The sequence below is a fragment of the Sinohyriopsis cumingii genome, chromosome 2 (assembly GCF_028554795.1).
Source record: "Sinohyriopsis cumingii isolate HCF-2022 chromosome 2, ASM2855479v2, whole genome shotgun sequence".
Lineage (NCBI taxonomy): Eukaryota > Metazoa > Mollusca > Bivalvia > Unionida > Unionidae > Sinohyriopsis > Sinohyriopsis cumingii.
Genome location: NC_142962.1, coordinates 94,296,470 through 94,318,456, shown reverse-complemented (window position 1 = coordinate 94,318,456; position 21,987 = coordinate 94,296,470). Strand labels below are relative to the sequence as shown.

Genomic DNA, 21,987 nt, shown 5'->3' with positions numbered 1-21,987 from the left:
CCTTTGCATATTGATATCCAAACAATCTCTCAACAAGTGTTCAATTAAATCGTTCGACAATTGCCTGATCAGTATGAATTCTGGTATGTCCTCGTCTGATTTTGACGTTATGTTTTTTCATCAGAGATGATACTACACTATGAAATTCCTTGCCAGGATCAACATGTAGCAACTGTGGCCATCGTAGACCACCTTGTGGTCCGTATCCTCGTTGTTAACTTCGTTCAAAAGCAGATGCAACTTTAGTTGCTGTTTTTTTTTATAGTGGTTCTGCTTCTTTATAGCTACTTGTAACCTCAACGACAGTCAACGCTTATTTGTGTTTGTGATTTAGATATTTACCGTAGCTTAAACAATTTTCAGTCATATCGCTACGATGTTTGCAGTGTGGCAGTTTATAGTGATGTCTAGCACTGGGCCATCATGCTGCAGACATGTAGCATGATATCCCACCCAGCCGCATTATCCTGACACCAGGCCGACCAGTCCCAACACTAACCTCTTAATGCTGAGCGCCAAGCGAAGCAGCTGTTAGTACCATTTTTGCAAGTCTTTGATATTACTCGGCAGGGGATCGAACCCACGACCTCCCGCATCCGAGGAGGACGCTCTACTCACTAGGTTACCGGAGAGGTAACGCTAATTTGTACGTGCGTGATTGACGTCTACCAATTTTAACAGAACCGTGTGCTAAAATAAAATATCTGCCTGATGAACTTCATTGGGAGCGATGACAGCAAAATCTGCCTACTGAATTCGTTTAGGTGGTGGTAGATAATTTTCCATATTGCTTGTCGTGCAAACCGATTTGCAGCAACATAACGTGTGATATTTTTGCTCCATCAGGGAGTTTTCTAATCGCTGCTCTACCTTTCCAATATTCTCTTGGGCTATAATAAATCGATTCCATTATAATAATAATAATCGGTCAATTAATTACCAGCCTCTAACAATATTTTACTTTTCATCGCAGATTTTACCGACCAATTAACTAATGATTCTCTGAAAGATATATTTTTGTGGAATTCAACTTCAAATCTGTAATATGTCGTTGTTTTAAATCTTTATTTTTATACGTTACATCATGAACGTGACATGTTTGATCAATCGCATTTACTGGATACTCTCCAGGTCTTGTTTGATCTTGTTTATCAGGCCAATATCAAGTCGAGTTCCAAGACCGCAATAATTATATCCAGGAAGATGTTTTTCTCCTGGCTATTTAGCCATTATAGTTGCTAGCAATTTTTCCAATGATGCAGCAATATCACCACAGATTTTATTATTAGAAATAAATTGATATTTTTGTACAACATTTTACACATTTACTCGTAAGTACACGTTTTTTATTTTTAGTAATTATTGTTGTTAGTCCACTTGTGGGGGTGGATGCTCTGCATCGAACACAATATAGATTCATATTATTTATTATATTTGTACAACATGGATATCACTGATTTTTCAGCTACAGGAAACAAGAGCCAGTAAAACATCATCCAGCGCTACCAAATTCTATCAGAGCAATTATCACAGGTCCATTTCGGTCTGGTAAGTCGCAATTATTGCTTAATCTGATAATGAAAGGGCTCAAATGGGATAAGTTGTATTTAGTAGCTCCATCCGTGGACGATCAGAGATGCGACGAGGTGCTTAAAAATTTAAGTGAAAATGCAAAATTGTTGGACGAAGATAGTAACGATATTATTTCATTTTATCACCGATATTGATGAAGCCCCATCTGTAGATGACCGCGATGGATTTATTAATAATCTTGTAGTGTATAATGATGTGATGCTGGACAAACAATCAAGTCCAGCTCGTATATTTTCTCTAGGCAGGCATGAAAACACAGAAGTGATATGCTACTCAGCGATATACACAAATACCTAAAGCGATCAGAGATAACTGCAATATTTTAGTTGTATTTAATGGAGTCGATACACGTACTCATCAGACTAGGTGTTCAAGAGATGTGGACATGATTGGATTTAAAAGTTTCTTTTCAAAAACACAATCTACTCCACACGGATTTATAACAATAAATTTACATGATCCTCGATCGCGATATCGTATAGGTCTTGATAGAATCTTTGGATAAAGACAGCAGCAGAAGATGTGAGCACAAATACGTGCCCGAAAGGTAAACAACAAACACATACTTGTTGAAAACAAACGACAATGATAAAGTAACAAAATTAGCTAACACAATTAGAGAAACTCTCGATAGTTAGAGGCTTCGGTTTGACATTATGCCCAGGTTCATGTGACCATCCATTCAAAATGAGTAAAGATATTAAGATCTTCAAGATGGCTGCTGTGGCGGCCATATTGGACAGCAGATAATCACCATTTTCATTTAGGACCATCCAAACATCATAAGAAGTCTTCAGGTTAAACCCATGGTAATAGGACTTTCCATTCATAACAAGTAGCAGTATAAAAAAATCTCATTTTCTAGACTCTCTCGTGGACTTGTATAGACGTTTCTATTTTCCAAATTATGCCATCATGAAATCGATTGAGAAATATAGTCTCTAGAAAAGCACTTTGCCAAGACGATACGATGCATGGTCATCTCATTAATATGGACCTATCATACTATAGAACAGGCCAAGACCTTGGTGATATAAGCTTATTTACCAAGTTTGATCACAGTCTAATCCAAAATCTGTCTCCAGGGAGGTAACTATCTCAGCCAGTGTATTCAAGGGTACCTCATATATGAGAAAATCTTCCTTATTATCAAACTAATCCAACAGTTTGAAGATGCAATACTTTTTGTACAAACTTGGTTGGTCTGATAAAAGATTACGTCATTAATATGAGTAGAATTATATCAGTATCAAAACAGTCCGAGATCTCGATGAAATAAATTTTCATTCCAAGTCATAATAAACCAGAAATGTGGCCTCCAGATGGTAACAAGTTCAGCCACCTAGATGCAATATTACCTCAATTAATATGCATGGATTTCAGCCATTATCAAAATTATCCAAAATCTTGATGATATAGGTCCATATTTCGAGTTTATTAATTTCGGAAGAGAAATATGACTCGCAGTGCACAAGTCGGATGCATGATCACCATTTTAATATACGTGAATAATGAACTTTATCGAACTCATCTAAACTCTCAGTGGTATCAAACCACATTCAAAGTTTGAAATCAAATCAGAAACAAGGCCTGAAGACTTTTAACGAGCTCATCCAATCAGATGAAAGATCCTGTCAATAATATACACCGAACTCACTCATACTGAAAGTGTCCTAGATCATGGTGTAAGATGGAGCTCTCTAGTTTCGTACTTTGCATTGAGCTGGATTTGAAAAAAAAAACAAAGATTATCCCAGGTTTTCCTAACTGGTTATCCCGGCTATTTAATAAAATGACCTCGTATATCTTATGTATTTTTAAAAGAACGTTTAACTTCATTGTTTTGGTGTATGATTGATGGGTATTATATGGGTTGGAGAGTATAAAGCTTGACCCTACTTCAGGTGTGCACCAATAAAAAATAAATAAAAATAGTTCCGCTTGTCTATTTTCACTTCTTTAAAGGTAAACTATGAAAAAAGGAGCCGGAAACCATTGTTTTTACAAATTCATTCATTGCTCTGTTAGACAATGGTATTGCCTACTCTGGCAAAATATAATCCCTAGTTTAATAACTCCTTAAGTTAATGTACTTGGACTAGTTTAGAGTGTGTGTGTGTGATTTGGAATTTTAATGTAGCTTTAATATTTTTTCCAGTCATATCGCTACGATGTCTGCAGTGTGGCAGTTTATAGTGATGCCAAGCACTGGGGCATCATGCCACAGACATGTAGCATGATGTCACACCCAGTCACATTATCCTGACACCAGGACGACCAGTCCTAACACTGACCTTTTAATGCTGAGTGCCAAGCGAGGAAGCTGTTCGTACTATTTTTGTAAATCTTTGGTATGACTCGGCCGGGGATCGCACCCATGACCTCCCGCATCCGAGAACAGTACTCTAACCACTAGGCCACTGGAGTGGTCTGACTAGTTTAATGTTTCTAGAGCACAAAGAATAAGCCATTTTGATCAACTACGTGCTCAGATCATAAAATATTTCTAAAACTACATGTAAAGATATTTCAGCCACAGAATATGAAATATCTACCAACATTCTCTCCATTACGCATGAAAGGATCAACCAAGATTCTCTTCATGCTCATGCTACAAATGCAAACAGCTTCACTGTAATCCTGTAACTGTCAGAAATACCTAACATCTGTGGAGCGCCTCCTAAACCTAGTTTGACGTTTGAGCAAAATTGGAGGAACTCGCTCAGTCATATTATCGTAAATAAAATGTACGAATCTCATACAACTGAGTTCATCTAAAATCTTCTCGATACAAGTAAATTTCCAAGTTTGATTAGAATTGGAGCAGAAATACATTCTAAAGTAATAAATTCAGGAAATAAAATGCAAGATCAAGTCATTAATATTGCTTGTTTTTAAACTCGTCTAAAATCTTGATGACACAGACTATAAAATCAATCAGAATATTATTTTGAAAGTGGTACTAATGTCAGACAATCTGATGCAAGATCACCATTTTCAAGATCTTGAAGATACCAGCCCATATTAGAAGTCTTATTAAAATCAGATCATAAACGCCATCTCCAGACTGGTAACACATTCAATCAGAAGGATGGTCACCTAATTAAAGTAGATCTGGCTCATTTTGTTGATATAAGCTCAAAGTTTCATCAAAATCTGGTCTGAAATATGACCTCCACCTTGGTAACAACCGCTGACGGTTGCACGACAGACTACGGACGAACGACCATATCCCTGCTCCTTGGGACTAGGTCAAGATTCATAATGTAGAAAGTTTGTTTTCATTCCTCATCTTTACAGTACATATATGTACTTGTCATTATATTGAAAGTTCATCTGTGCGGTCAACAAGTAAACCATTCAGAATATCTTTCCCCGTGTAAGCTACGGTGTTTCATTCATTAAGGCGTTGGACTGGTGGCCAGAAGATTGTGGGTTTGATTCCCATCAGCGTAGACTTTCATTAATATGCGTGGATCTCGTTCATAATATGAGATTTGGATGACACAAGCTGAAATACCATATCTATCAAAATCCATCAGAAATATGACCTCTACAGTGGTCGCTGGTTCAATTAATCTGTTTACCAATAGATGTGGATGTCCAACATAATCGAAATCATTAGAGATCTCAGTAATATCGAGCTTACATGTCAAATCTGGTAAATATGACAAAAGTATGGCTTCTCGACTGTTCACATGCTTAGTCAGTCTGATGCATTATCACCTCGTTAACTCATTCAACATCTTCGTGCAAAGTTACACCCCAAATCTAATCAAAACCCGATAAAACAAACATACAGAATTGAGTATTCACAAGTTCTGTCAATCACATGCAAAATCACCAAAATAGTGTTCAAGGTTACTCATAATCAATCTCCTCGCGGTCTTGACGATAATAATCTTACAGACTAAATCTAATCGGTATCTGATTAGAAATTAAGCTTTTACCTTGTTGACAATCAAGTGTTGAATGACAGCCGGAAGACTGATGATCTACAACAGATAAAAGACAAAACCAATTAACTCACTAAGTCATTGGCTATGTTGGCTAATAAAAACTCCAAAAACAGTTCAATAACAATAAAACTGGTCTTTCCACTCTCCAGTTTCCCACTGACTTCCAATTTACACCCATAGGATTCGTAATAATACAAAAGATATTATATGACAGTAAAGTATTACATTTATCTCCATACAAGTAATCCTATGTACATATTCATGGACGTCTCTTTTAGATTAAGAAAACTCGTAGATAAAGACCTTACCATTGACCATTAAAGTTTGATACAACTGTCAAAATGGTAGCTTGGAAATCTACATTTAGGTTAGAAGGTTGATGGCTGTGGATATCTATATAGGTCTATTATGTACAAAACTGATGATTGAATAAATGAGTGCTGACAGAAAAAGACATTATAAGCTCATTTTCCCCCCGTTAACTTTGCGTTGTCAGAATCGTTCAGTATTACCAGATACTGAACTCGCACGACAATACACATATAGCATTCACGTGCATAAAGAAACTACTTTCTATTGTAAACAAACAATGGACGCAGATGCCAGCACTCTTGATTTGTACACAAATCATGTACACTCGCATAAGAGGATTTTTACGTTGTGGTTGTTTAAATCTGTTTCTGAATGAACTAAAACAGATGTTTCATGGACTGCTACATACCAGCTGCTTTGGCACATTCCGCGTTGATACAATATTACGGATTTAGGTTAGCTACATTATATAACAGATGCAAGATAAGGTCCTTACAAATAACATACAAGTGAAAAGTCATACACTCTCTTCTTTAGCTGGTGATAAGAATGGCAAAATAAAATATACTTAGTTTTACATCCTGAATTTCCTCAAAATGTGTTTTTTTAATTCTGCAAATCCGAATTACATGAGCCATGTCATAGGTTTTCAATCTGGATTAAACATTTCGAAATTGTGCTGTAATTTCCATGATATGTGCAACTGCATCCTCCTTACTGCACTCAAAATGAAATAAGCATTAAATTCCATAGCGTCTTTTTGATAATTGCAATGAAAGACTTCATATTTTTCCCACATTATGATTTCAAACATTCAATGACAGAAACAGAAACACATTTGCAGATGTCGACACGCTTCTCCCTAGCTTATTAAATCTCATGTATTTCATGTGGAATCGTCACATACAAATCCAGTCCATAATCACAAAATTTCCTAGAATCAAGAAAAATACCAAAATCTATTCATTCCAGATCAAATGGAAAAGTTGTTGCAATGCACATTCATTCACAATATGACTCAAAATTTCAATTTTAATAGAAACACGCAATTTTCTTTTGAAAATTATGTCGAGCGCACGACTAAGTTCAAATTTATCTGGGCGGAGATATGTGCGCAGTAATAATGTTGATTTGTGTAATGATAAATATGCGCTTGTGTATTTAGTTTGGAATGCGGCATACATTCATTTACATTGTTTCTTGTAGTGTATTTTGTTTATATAATTAAACCTTAGGTAGAATTCAAAAAATGAGCATATAATAAAAAGGTTACTGCATTTGTATGGGAAAATATGAACTCATTTTGTCGGAAGGATATAATGCACTCCCATGGTCGTGCAGCATTCAATCCCAAAACTTTTTCATATTTTCCCATGCAAATGCAGTAACCTATAAGTACTTTGCACAAAGGAGTTTGGCATAATCATATGCATCCATTGAAGATATTGCAATTTTATTAACATTTGAAATATTCTGTTGAATGTCATTTATTCTACTAATTGATAAACAATAATGTTGCCAAATTATGATGGCTAAAATTAGATCCTTCACTCCTGATTTCTCCCCCAGACAAAACTGAATTTTCCACATGGGAAGAGGCTCTCCATTCAACAGATGGACAGAATACACAATAGTCCTACATGTAATCACAAAAAACAAGCAAACTCGAATTCTCACATGTGACTTTGGCTAATGACAACTCCATCCATCATACAGCTGCAGAGAGTAGTTTTTCAAGGACTTTTCAACAAGTTTTCAAGGTCTTTTTCTAAATGGAAATTTAACATTCACCATATGTTACTTCATTTATCACTGCATAAAAAATTTATAAATGAAGATGAAACATAATTCAGTACAAAACTAGAGCAATTTTTGATCCGGTAATTACATATGCCATTTTTCAGTAGATTTTATCTCATAATTTATTTTTTTGAACAAGTGTAAATAACAAACATTCTGTATTTTAAAAACTTATTTTTTTCCCTTAGATTTTTACATCTTTTTATTTCCTCATAAATTCATAGAGATATTGGGGAAAAAGTTTTAGCTTTCTGCAAATTCAAGGACTTTTCAAGACTAAAACCTACTTTTCAAAACTCAAATTTCAATGCAACCAATGAAATTCAAGCATTTGCCAATGTTGTATGAACCATACAATCAGATATAAGAATTCTGAGCTGTCCTAGTGAAAATCTGGCTCTAAATGCTTCACTGTAAGATCTCATTTCTTCTACCATCATGACAAATTGGGATGCCCAAAGCAAAAAAATCTTTATGAATTACAATATCAAATTTTTCTTTCCCTGATGAAGATATCTTACAGTGTTGCTGTGCATAAGATTTTTAAAAGCCCTTTTCAACTTTCCCATTAACTGCTTTTATTATTTTTCATTTTCATTTGCCAGAAACATTTCAAATAAAATTCACAATGTCATGTTTTACATTGTCATCCAGTTCAAAATGGCATACACCTGATATGACCTTTATTCATGAAAAAGACTGAAATATGACTACCATTTAGGAAAGACAAGTACTACATGGACATGAAGCATATCACTTTTTTATTCCCTGAACACACAAATGACTTCCACACAGTATAAAAGTCTATGGTTTTACAATACAAAAAGGAATTTTGTAATAAAGAAAACAAAAACAGGAGTAACATGAATCAAACTGTATGCCATCCATGCTTCACAGTCCTCTATCTAGGCAATGCATAGAAACCATTATTTTCTAATTACTTAAATTGACCATGACCTCTAACCTTTAAATTCCAAATTCTACATGTCTTTAATATATTAAGTGCAACCCATCCACAATGTTTGATTTCTTACTGGTTTTAATGAAACGTTTAACACATTGGTTATCAGGACATGATAGGCTATACATTGCCAGAATATTTGGTGGAGGAAGAACCTGGAATGTACCACCGATCCAATGGAAGCTACTGGCAGGCCTTCTCACATACCCACACTGGCCAAGTCAAGACTCAAACCCACACAGAGGTGAGCTGTCAGTGATCTTTAAAGCTAAGAGCCTTGGATCACTCTGCTACATGGGGCTCCTGCTAACTTTGGTGATACACGATACATGGTCAAGAACTGAAATATACCAAGAACTGAAATATATGTGTAGAAAAACCACAAGTCTTAGTGACAATGACCTCTGACAATCTGAATCCTAAATTTAATTGGCATCTACACTACCAAAAACACAAACTATTCACAAGGATTAATACTGACCTGTGATGCAGAAAACCTAACATTACTGTGTTGAAATGTTTTATTCTTTCAGCCACAGTGAACTTGATCTTTGTAGTTTTAACCCAAAATTGATAGACTTCTTACTTGCCCAAATGCAAGCCATATAAAAGTGTGGCAACTCTAGACGATGAACTGAAATTATAGTATGGAAATCACAGTGACACCAACACCAAACTGGTAGACTTCTTCATTACTTCAAGTACATACCAAAACAAAGGTAATTGTAATTGTTGGATTACACAAGTTATATTTTTCAATCAATGAACTTTACTTTTGACCCTAAAACTGATAAGAGTTTCAGTTTGCCCCAAATGCAAACCAGCCACAAAATTGTGTAACTGTTTATTGTCCAGAAATGAAATTTTTAACAGATGGATAGATGAATGGATAGACAACATTATAACATAATACAAGTTGCCTCATGATGGGCATATAAAAAAACAAAGACTTAAATGAGAAAAGAAAAGATATGCAATATGAACATGAGAATACTGAACCAACTTCGGTTTGTGCACACCTGAAATTAAATAACTAAAAGTAAAATTCAAAACAATATTTTAAAATCTCTAATCACTGTGGAATTGTAAACAATAAGTTATATTTAAAAGAAAAGCACCTGTTCCGATGGAAAAAGTTTATATCAAGTATGGCAGTAAAAAAAATTAATGTTTTTAAGAATACATTGTTGCACAACTATTACAAATAAACTGCTCACAAACGGAGTATTGGATTACATTCTATCAAAACTGGCAGTTTTATATGTAACCTATTACTAAATTAATTAATGTACATTAATTTCTCCCTTAATTTAATCACAAGGTATGATCACCGTGGTGTGAAACAGGTCAATTAACAGGAACATGCCTAATAATTTCTCATGTACTTGAAATGTGTTCAAAGGACATGAAAGTTCACCATAGTGCCTGCAACTCACCTAAATGCACAACATAACCAAGGTGTCATGGAAGGACATGCAGATAGATGCATGGAGAAGGGTAACACTATCTGCTATACAACTGTTGTGTTGATAATGAAAATTAAAAGTTACCAGAAATTTTGTCACAAATTTATGAACATGACCATTCACTTTTGAGGTCAAGTTTCTGTGCTATATTTTGACTTTCTTTTGTTGGAATCATGGGTTTACATATTTAAATTTGAAATCTGTCCATACAGCACAGATGCCCTTGCCATTATGATGCAATTAAAGGGCAAAGTTCAACATCAAATAGGAGCCAGAAGTCCATAAAATTTTGCCAGAAACCATTAAAAGTCTAACTTGATGTATATGTTCATATAAAGCCTTGTACCAACCAATTAAGTTCTTCAAAAGTCATCATTGGAAAAGAAAGAGCAAATTTCTATGTCAAAAGAGGGAGGTGCCATAAAATTTGCTCAAGTTGAAAATCGAACCTAACATCATTTGTCTTCATGTAAAGCCTGTCTAAATATGATTTCAACCCATTAAGCCCTTCAAAGATTACTGACTTCAAAGGTTACTGAACCGAAATGAAAATGAAAGGCCCAATTCTGTCAAACTGGACTTAACTTACATTTTCCTCAAAAATTGTGAACACTGAACTTCACTTTGGGCTCATACTGTGAGACCTCACATAATAAATGATTTAAATTCTTTATCCTTCAGTAATTCCTGAGCAGAAAGAAAATTAATGCAAATCATACAGGGGCCATAATTTCATCAAATTCTGCTGGAAAGGTGAAAAGTTTACCATGATCTTTTTAATAAAAAGCCTCTTGCCAAATTTTATGGTAATTTTTTCTAAAGCTGTTCAGTGGAGAACAAAATTTGTGATGGTCATTAGAGAACAGGACAGGACATGGTGCAAAGGGATACACCCCTTCAAAGGTGCATGAACATAACAATAATGCCTAGTATCAATAATCAGATGCAAACCCTTATAATTTAACTGGTTGAGTTGTGCTGGTTACAAGAAATGTAACAAGTGAAGATACAAAGGTAACTGTCAAAGGCCATAACTCTTTATAGAGCAGTCAAGACTAAACTATAATAGCACATCTAGGTCTATGGGACAATGTTCTTACTAAACTGAATCAAAATATGCTGAATGGAAGATGTGAAGTTAACTGTCAAGGGTTGTAATCCAAAATGAAATTTACTAGATGAAACCTACAGATGGTATCTCTTGGTGTTAGAGATATAGTTTTATATACCTAAATGCATCAGCAAAAGGCTAAATGGCTTTTGAGCTATGACAGGTATAAGCAACATTCCATGTAAAGATGTGAACTTATTTGTCATGGCCATAACTCATAGTGACCTAAACCTTTTATCTTATAAATCCAAATCAATAAGGTTTCTTCTTACCCCAAATGCTACCCATCTACAAAGATTTATAAATACAGATGGTGCAGAACAATTCACTGAGTAGAAATAATTTTTTCTTCTTTCAGTTACATTGGCCCAGACCATTGTGCTCTTGATGCTGAAATCAACAGGATTCATTCTTGCCCCAGTCACAAGCTGTCCACCATGTTTGGTTAACTGTAAATTATGGATAACTGGAGTTATTGTGTGGAAATGAAATTGGTAAACAATAGATAGACATCATAATATGCTTACATGCTCTGCCTTCTGGTGGGAACATAACAAATATAAAAGGACCATCCATTGGCATTTAATTATGTGCGAGATTTGCATGGCCTTGGTAGCAACTAGAAGCACGAACAGATGTACAGATGGAAAAGGTACTTACTAAAGGACTCCATCATCTGAATATGAAACCCTTATTGAAACTAGACTGTACTTTGAGAACAAGGACAGGTAAAAGATAGGGTGAGGGAAAAAAAAAAAGACACAAAAATCTCTATGGGTTCTCATCACAATATGAAATTTGTAAATTATGAGTGAAGCTATGAAGCTAAGAAATATTTGAATGGGGGACAATTTGCATGACATAAAGAATTATGCAAGTATGTGTTTATTTTCATGTTTGTAATGAGCAGTTTCTTTCTCAAGGACTGGATGTACACATATGAATAAACTCCCAAGCAACAACTTTGTTAGTCATTTGCTTCTCATACGTTCCATAAATTATATTTACAGTGAAATCACATATTTGCCAGCATATTCTTTCTGTGGAATAATCTTACAGAATCAATCACATAACAGTTATACAGAATGTACAAAATATAATCACCAACACTCACAAAGATTTACACAAACTTGTTAAATTTGACAAAAATCTCAGCTTTACAAGCTCAACAAAAACATCTTCAATTAATATTCATTTGCAGTACAATATCTAAATTCATAAATTCATACCACTCATATGCTATGTTATGGTGAGGTTATGCAAATATACATAGATGAACTTTCTTGCTGTTTAGGCACATGTACAACACAACCTACAAAACAACCAAAGTTGAGGTGCAGTTACTGTACATACAACTGCTTAAAAAGCTTAGGTATGGCAGTAACATATCCCTTATCTTATACATATTGGTACATTAATAATGATGTTAAAACGATGAAAATAAAAGAATGTATGCAGTTCCTCTATTACAAAAATTCCTGCTAGAGGTCATATATGTTTCTTTCCCACCAACAATGTTGAAAAATATTTTAAAACTGGACAAACAGATAAAAAGCATACATTGTCTTAAAATTTGTGAAATGATAATTAGATCTTTTGTGAAGCCACAGTGGCTCAGTTGTTTGCATACTAGACTCATGACCATAAGAATACAGGTTAGAATTCTACCAACAGATCAGTCCTGATTGGCTACTGTGAGCAATATACTTTACTCAAACTGCCTTGGCCCTAAAAGCCTATCAAGCTGCCATGTTCAGAAACACCAAACAAAACAAAACCTGTCTGGAAAGACCAACCAGTTCATTTTGTATACTTCCATAAATATACATGTTCTTTAATATAAAGAACAAAATGTGATCAAGATGCTCAAAATATTTTGGTAATTGAAGTTCAACATTATTTTCTACGACTGGAATTGTACAGTAGGTGTAACAGATAACTGCTACTTGAGCCATCTATGACATACAAGGGCATTTTATGTGTATTAAGCTAAAAAGTAGCAAATTCTAAGCCAGTTAGTTACAGTTCAAATTCTGAGGGAACTGGGTACTGTGCCAGAGCAAAAGTGAATAGCCACCCATGAAAAACTAACGTCATTTAGTGAAATTTGAAAAGCTGCAAAAAACTTGTGGTAAGCTTAATTTGATCTGCATGCACTTATGAACATCTTTACTGAAGACTGAAACTGTAATTTTTAAAAGAGCTATTTTTAGACCTCCCTGGTGATGTAAGCAAAACACGATGTCCAACAATAAGGAATTGACAGATATTCCAAAGCAGATGTAAATTCATTTAGCTGACAATTTTAGAAGTAGCAAAACATCTGAACAAAGTAGATTATGTGTTATAATTCACGGACTTCCAAAACAGTTCTACAAAAGGCAATTCTTTGAAAACCAGAAATAAGCAGAGACCAAACTCATAAGCATGCACTTTTTTGTCTTGCTCATCACAAAATTTGATAATTGTTCAATCTCTGCAGATCCTAATCCTAACTTTTAGCATGTCCAAATTGATATTCCTAAAAGCATTATCAACAGATTAAAAAGTTTTGGGCTTAGGAGATGCACTGTAAGGAAACAAACCCTAATTCCTCATCAGATTCATGCATTATTTACTTCATGGTATAAACAGACATATCTGAACAATTGAGAAGTGGAAGCAAAATACATATCTTCATTTATCAGCGTGAATAAATCATAGCAAATCAAATACAAAGTGTTTAAACTGAACAATTAATATTTATTATATTATTGGGCAAATAACATGCTAAGCAGAAAAATAATGAAAATATCTTTGCATCTCATTAACTTCCTTTCAAATTTTATTCAGTAATGAATCTATTTCTAAGTTTTTAAACACCTAGAATACTTCCTATTAGATAATTTAAAGAATATTTACACATTCTGTAACAAAATAAATCTAATTAAAAGATAAACCTTCAAACATTTTACTTATGTAGTGAAATTATGACTGATGGGAAAAATAAAATTGTTCTTAGCAAGGTATATTCTTACCACCTTTCAGACATTACACAAAGAAACACTGTATAAGTTGTTGCTCCTACTGAACTATTTTAAAATTAATGAATTTCAACTACTATGTAACAAATGCACATAAACAATTATGCAAAACAACGTAAATGCAATACTGCATGCGACAATGACAGAAGAAATCTATCATTTGATTGTAGATCAGTTTATATGCTACTGACATACATTTACTCTTTTAAAAAACATGGACAAGAAGAATATTCAGTACGTCAAAAATATTCTGATCAGCAAATTATGAGAATAGCTTGCATGTCTGTTGCCTGCTTCTGCATAACAGGATAGGGTTTCAACACAACTATTGGGAATCAGCTAAATACACAGTAAATGACCATGGCTATAATTCCAACTCTGGAAAAATTACAGTAGACTTAACAGTTTTTGAAATAGTTATCATCTGACATTCATAAATGAAACTCTGATTAATCTTATTTTGACAGGAATTAAACAACCATTCTGAATTAAATATTGTTTGATAGTTTATTGGACAATTATAAGATGAACAACAAAATATATGGAGCATATGATTTGGAAAGGTGAAACATCCCCATCAGCTTCCATTATGAGAAGTTCACTATATTCTGAGTATCCTGATGTATTGTTCAAATATAACAAAATTCAGAGTTGCTAAAGTAATTTCAAAACAGAATGTAATCAATCACTACACAGCTCGCTTCTAGGAAACTTCTAGAAGACCAGAGTAGCTGTAGTAAACATTATCATGCAGAAAACAAATTCAGACTAAAAGTGATCTTGAGAATGAAATGATGGCCCCTTTTAACGAAATTTTGTTGCAATTTTAAAAATTCTGAGAACTTTTAATTAGCACAATATAGTCAGCACATTGCTGATATGCATTAAACCATGTACATACATACCATGACAGGGCATAACAGACAAAACAATAGAAACCTTTTTTATACTAAGGCAGATGTACAACAATAAGTTGATATAAAAAAGACAAATTCTGCTTTTATTTACTTTGAAAAAAAAACAACAAATTACTTTTCTAAAGACTGGCTACAGAAATGATGATTACTGCACAATCCTGAAAGTAAGATTTTACCAAGTGTAAGTCACAGGCGCTGAGTAACCTTGAAGTGAAAGCCAGCATTAAACACATAGTTAATTCATCAGTAATTACCCCTATCAGCCAATAATCACAAGAAAAGCATGCAATCCACTCATGTAATTCCAATGTCCACTCATGTTTACACTACACAGTCCACCTGTTATAATGATATAAAGTTACAGTAAATATACAGCATCTAAAACCACATGTGCTCATGGTTTAAACACCAAAACCCAACCAAAGCCATTTGTTGAAAATGTGTAGTACTAACAGAGAAGTACATCATCAATTTCATAATTCTAGTACAAGACTGTAAAGCATAAAATATTGGCTATAATAATTCTGCATTGAGGGCATAGGGCTCATCAAGATGCAACTTCTAACCAAGTTCCACACATCTACATGTACAATATGTACACAGCATTCTGTGGACATGAACTAAATGCATAAACCTCACCCAGTAAAATGTGAAATGTATGTCATGATGCCCTTTCTTATATGGGTGTTGTACAATGCTTACACAATTACCCAGCTTAACAATTCATGCATTACTAGTAACCAAGAAATGCACATCAATTATAACATTTCACCCAAGCCAGTGAAAGGTAAAATATGGATTCACAGTGACATACTTGTAAGATGATGGTGTATTAGAACTTAACTAAATGCCTCCATTTGTCAAGCTTCATAATCATAAGAGGTACAGTATGTATACAAGCAGTATAAAACCTATGTGGTAATGAGATAAATGCTTAACATAAGCCAGTAAAATATGAAAGGTTGGTCCCAGGAGCCCAAATTTGTTGTAAAGGTGTGGTACTATGATGTGTACACACATTTAGTTTTATGATTCTAGCATCAACAGGGCATAGGACATAAAGTCAAAGCCGAAAATTTAACCAAATCAGTGCAGCATGAAATATGGGTCACCATGACCTAATTTTGGTAGGTGTAGTCAAAATGCATCACTTAATAAGTTTTATGATACAATGGTATAATGTATACTGCATGTGAAAAACCCAAGACAATAGCAAACACCTAACTAAGAATGTATAACTAATGTGCATTTATATACAGCACTCCCTCACTAAAAAGCTACTCATTAAAAAGTGAATACAGTTATGGATTCCATTTCGTTAAGTAGTAACAAAATTATGTTTTGTATTCTTTATTAGAAGGCAGTCTCATAATAAGGCTATGTATTCTTTGGGTACGAAGGTGCAACATAACAATGAGGGAGTATTGTACAAAGTTAGCCCTCCCTAACACTCCAAACTGTTGCCTAGGACACAGGAAGAAATAATGGTTGAGATGCAGCAAGGCTGTACATATGCATATGATTTTACTGGTGTGGATATTAATGTTGACGCCAATACCTGGAGTACTGCAACGGCACTTGTCTACTTTGCTGAGGTGACCTAATGACATTTAAATATTCAGTTTTACCCTTACTAACAAACGTATGAAGCTAATACTGATGACAGCGTTTCCAGGGAAGTAATTATGTACATATTCAAGGGCAGATTAGTCTTCTTTCTTCTTTATTCATGATGGATCAAACACTCTTAAACTGAGCTTGCACATCATAAAGATCCAGAAAGCTACCATTTTCTGCAAACATTTGATGTAGCCAACCATTAAATGATGTATTAATGTAAGTTAATATAACTCATGTGGAACTTGATGAATATGAAAATTCCATTGGCACCTCCAGTCTGTTCTGCTCTTGTTCTACTCATCAGTCTAAATCAAGCACTGAGGCAACTGCAGTTCTCAATTTTGTAATCATCTGTACAAAAATCTGATTACAAAACAACAAATCTTGCCCTCTCTCTATGAAGTCTAACACTGCATGCATACGCACATATACAATCAAAGCAAAGACGCTATACCAGGTTCCTGAGAATATCCAGTGCATCTAAACTCACAAGTCTTGGAGGGAAATTTTCAATGATCACTGTCTTTGATTGGAAAGTTTACAGACTTATCACTGATCTGCACAACAGAGGACACAGCAAGTGTATAAAAGAGGTTTTGGTCCATAATATATCACAGATTGCTGGTATCAAGTAACTCCAATCCAGCCATTGTCTGTAAGGAAGCTCATGATCTTTCTTCGATGTGTCTTGTCCATACCACTTGGATATCTAATTTTCACTGGCAACCCCTGTCGCCGTTGGAGGTAGTCCTATTGAGAGAAAGACAAAAATTGCTGACTAAGCAAATGCATTTTGGCCTTTTTTTATATAAAAAAATCATTTTGTAATATAAGTTTGATTTCATGGTTTAAAATATTGACTAGAGTAAAAGGAACAGTATGAAAGCACTGACCGAGATTGATGGGGTTTAGCTTGACTGGTTACACTGCTCCATGTTACCAACTTCATTTTTAATGCAGTAATAAATGGTAACCAGACTCAATATATGCAAATGTACATTTTCACAAGAGGTGTTTGGTGAGAATGCTTGCAATCTTTAGCCAAAACTTACCCAAATCAGAATAAATTTAAGTAATACTATCCACAGGAAACTGTCTTAACATGTTTCCCCATATTCATGTAATCCACCATAGGAACCAAATGCAATGATATTTTATTAATAGTCAGCTGCATGGAGATTGTTACTTGCCCTGACCATGGTGCAAAAATCAAAGCAAACATCTGCATCTATCTGGTGCAGGAAATGGCAGAGCAATGAAATAGAAGATTTTGAAACTGCCACACAACAAATAGATACAAATGAAGTGAATGTCATTTACATGTCATTATCAGACCTGCAAACCCGAACAAGATTGTCTCAGTAAGGCAGTTGAATTTTTCCGCTAAGTTTGAACAATTTTCAGTAAGGTGTAATTAAATAGCATGTGCTGCTATTGTCATGCTGGAAAATGTGTATTTAAAACATTCTGTATTCCAAACTGATGCATCAACGGTAAACATTATGTTCATCTGAAATGTTTGTTTAACATGTTTAACTCTATTAAAGTTGCAAAATCTTCAGTTCCTAACCCTATGAAACTCAATGGCTTATTGCTATTACTCAGCTTGATGTAATTACTGGAATTATTTTCTTCATTTCATATGACAACAACAATTGTATCTCCCACCAAGTGACATACTTAAATTGATATGTAAAGTCCAACAAACGTAATTGTGTTCCTTCCTGCTTCTCTTCAGACAAATCTTAACATTCCTTTTTATTGTTCTGTACTGATTATTAAAACTTTTTTAAGAGGCTTATTATCTTCCTTTTGTCTTTAACATGCATTGGTAGCTGGATGCCATTTATAAAAAAATATATAATCAACAGTATGATCATGCAGATGATACCATGGAAAAATATGTGCAGTCTAAAGTACTGGAGGTACTACATGTACTATAAAGTTGGTCTGATTCTCAGACTAATTCCACTACAACTAATATGAAACCCGGATCCAAATCAAACCTGGATGAGCCAATTATTCTGATTTTACCACAATACTCATATTTCCATAGTTTTTCCTTTTATTCTGCAGGTCCATATTTTAAGGGTCATTTTCCCCCCAAGACTTACTGCAAAATCATAAGAGTTGGCAAGTCTGCATTATTTGTTTGCTTTCTAAAACCATTCAGATTGCTATTCACGACAATTTGTTTAAGTAAACAGAACATATCAGCAATAAAAAATGACAGCCTACTCACTGTCACAAGAGTAAATCACCCCAAGTAAATTTAATTCATTGTAAAATTTTGAGAACTCATTAGTCTCGTCTTTATTAAACCTATCATTCACAAGCAAGACATCACAAACATCTAATTTTGCTGTGAATCAAATGGCGGATATTATCTTTAATTGAATATTGGAAGAAGGCAGATAAAGTATTGACTCAGATTAAGAAATAATTTTTAGGTTAATTTATTTATACTGAATATTATAAACTGCATAGTGACATTACTAGATATATATGTAATTTTCTATTTCAGAAGAATAGAAACCATGTAAAATATTGGCCCTTTAAAATCTGATATGGTCTCTTTAGAAACTATCAAGTGGTCAATGTCCCTGTATCATTTGAAACATCTTGAATATGCAATCAGAGTAATGAATTTACCTTAATAATACAAGTTTTGATTGTAATGTAATTGGCTGGGCTCATCCCTATTGAACTGCATAGCTGAAAATGAAAACAGGTGAAAATGAATATTGGATTGAATATGGTCACAGCTAAACATATATATGTTTTGTGTGTGTGTGTGTGTGTGTTCTTATTAAAATTTCACTCCTAACTGTAACATTATTCATAAAAGATAAACACTAGTGTAGGTAACAAAGCTAATTTTGTAAATTAGCAAAATATTTTTCAACAAGAGCAAATATTCCAAGTCAAAACAAACTTATCTAAACTCTAATACTCAATTTACTGACTAATATCAGTCGCAACTATACAGCAGTGCCAGCAATTATTTCAAAGACTGAATTAGTACTTGAGGAAATACAGTGCTATACCTTACTCTTCTACAATGAAAAAGCAGAGGGGACACAAGAATACTGTGAACAACAGAATATTCATATGCCCACCAGGTGTTTCATAATTCTCTATTTAATATGGCATAGCCGATTCAGGAGATTATTAACCAATGTATCTAAATGCCTGGACCTTTGCTTAAGATATGTAGTCTTAAAGTGAACTTACTCTATCAGACCATTATTCTCTATATAAATTTACTATGAAAGTAACCTTAACAGACCTGTTTACCCATACATTTCTTGTCAGTATTTTTAGAAGGCAGTCAGTATTTTCATTCAGTGTTTCTAACATCTTAACACAGCACACCTCACCTGTGAAACAGCGCACAAATAGCAGACACTATCAATACACTATAATTACCATTATGTAGTATTGCACAACATACTGACTATCCAATATTCTGTAAATAAGTCTTAGTTTGTAAAGATGTTGGTATTCAGGCAATTCTGTGTTTCAAGGCAAAATCTGCAGAAATTGACCACCGACTTAAAGATATTGTTTATATTATAGTGATAAAAACCATAAAAGAATACCTCCACATAACCAAATTCATTCGTTATTTACCTATGTTACATTCTCTAGAAAATCTGTTTTCTCAGCTTCACACATATCCAAATCATTTTTAAAAAAGCCAATTCTCTACATTATACATGGTTAAGGAAGACTTAATACAAAACATTATGACACTCAGAAAATAACTTCATTTAGATAGGTGAAGGCAATCTTATTATTCCATAAAATCTAGTATCAGCTAGTATCAGCTTTGTCAACATTTACTAGAACCAGAAATGAGCTTTATATATTATTTTGCACAACGTTTGTCAACAATATCAAACTGATCCACATGGAATTAATGTCTTAATGAAGGCTTAATCTATGAGTTTTTAATAACGATATAAAAGGCACTCTTTATCCTATCCAGTCAGTCATCTGTCCATTCTTTGGTAAAAGATTGTTTCTAAATACCTTGTGCAATTTTGGAACCTGGGAACATATTTTTCATTGCTTCCATTAACTTGTTGGCTGTGCTCGATGACAAATTCATATTTTTGATCAACTCACATAGAATCCCTCAGCATGTGTTATTTGCTATTGAAGTATGTTTTGATCACTGACTTCCTTTCCCTTCATCACTGACAAAATATTTATATTTCCCTTTACTAATGATTCCAATTTTGCACAATTTTCTGATTCCACGTGCCATGAACAGTCATTCCTTCCAACATGAGCTTAGGAAAAGTCTAAGTTGCAAACAGTGCAGAGCACAAAATGTTCTCCTTTTGACGACAGTTTAAGGCATGGACACAGAGTATTATAAACTGGTAGAAAATGCTGCTTTCTATGTTTAGACTTTCCATTTTCATCATCAGTTTTGTGCTGAAACTTTGTGTCAGCGGCATTTTCTTTGTTTCAGCAGCCGGATGTTAAAATCAGTGATGTGGCACAGACTGCAGACATGGACCGAAGAGACAATACAATGAAACGGTACAGAATAAAAATGGCTCAAAACTTAATTAAAACAACTAAATAAATGCAACCTCAAATTGTATTTTCAGATCAATGACCATATAGGTGGGCTTTATTCCATACAAATACGGTAAAATACGGACAGGGTAAACAGGTCTGCTTTAACCTTTAGACCCCAGAATCTAAAGGCATCTTTATTACCCTTGCCCATCCATCAAAAGGTTGTCAAGGAATCTACTCTAGAACAATAGTTACTGTATAAAAATCAGTTTTCATTTAGCCACAGTGATCATGAACTTTGGTCCCCAAAATCAATAGTACCCCATATCTTAAGTTTAAGTGTGCCACAAACTTTGGACAAGATACAAGATCAGGAACAAAAAGTTACCTACAACAAAATTACTGTGAAGGGCACATTATATGCAGGCCCCATCTTTAGTAGTCCTCTAGGGTATGAATTAATAGCATATGATCAGCTCTGAAGATTACTGACCAATGGGTCTCAATGACCTGGATGTAAGGTACAGGTTGTCTCTAATTAAAGTTCCTGTACAGAAACCATTATTTTCTTACCAAACTTACCATGACCTCTGACATCTAGACCAAAAAATCCATAGTTTTAATTTTTCTCATTGGATCTTTGTCTTTTGGATAATAAAAGTAACTGTAGGTGCATGGTTATGAGCTCA

The 21,987-nt window shown here is 34.3% G+C and overlaps 1 protein-coding gene across 2 annotated transcripts in view; it reads right to left on the bottom strand.

The window, feature by feature from the left end:
* Window positions 1-8,408: 8,408 nt before the first annotated feature.
* The window catches only part of LOC149805403 (transcriptional adapter 2-beta-like), an 80,817-nt gene continuing 67,238 nt past the window's right edge, over window positions 8,409-21,987 (bottom strand). For both annotated transcript variants that reach the window (XM_089949954.1, XM_089949955.1), the window contains exons 15-16: window positions 19,415-19,477; window positions 8,409-17,512 (exon numbers count right to left, since the gene is read on the bottom strand). In XM_089949954.1, the coding sequence (XP_089806080.1) occupies window positions 17,390-17,512; window positions 19,415-19,477 (186 nt within the window). In that variant the 3' untranslated portion in view covers window positions 8,409-17,389. The remainder of the gene's footprint in view (window positions 17,513-19,414; window positions 19,478-21,987) is intronic.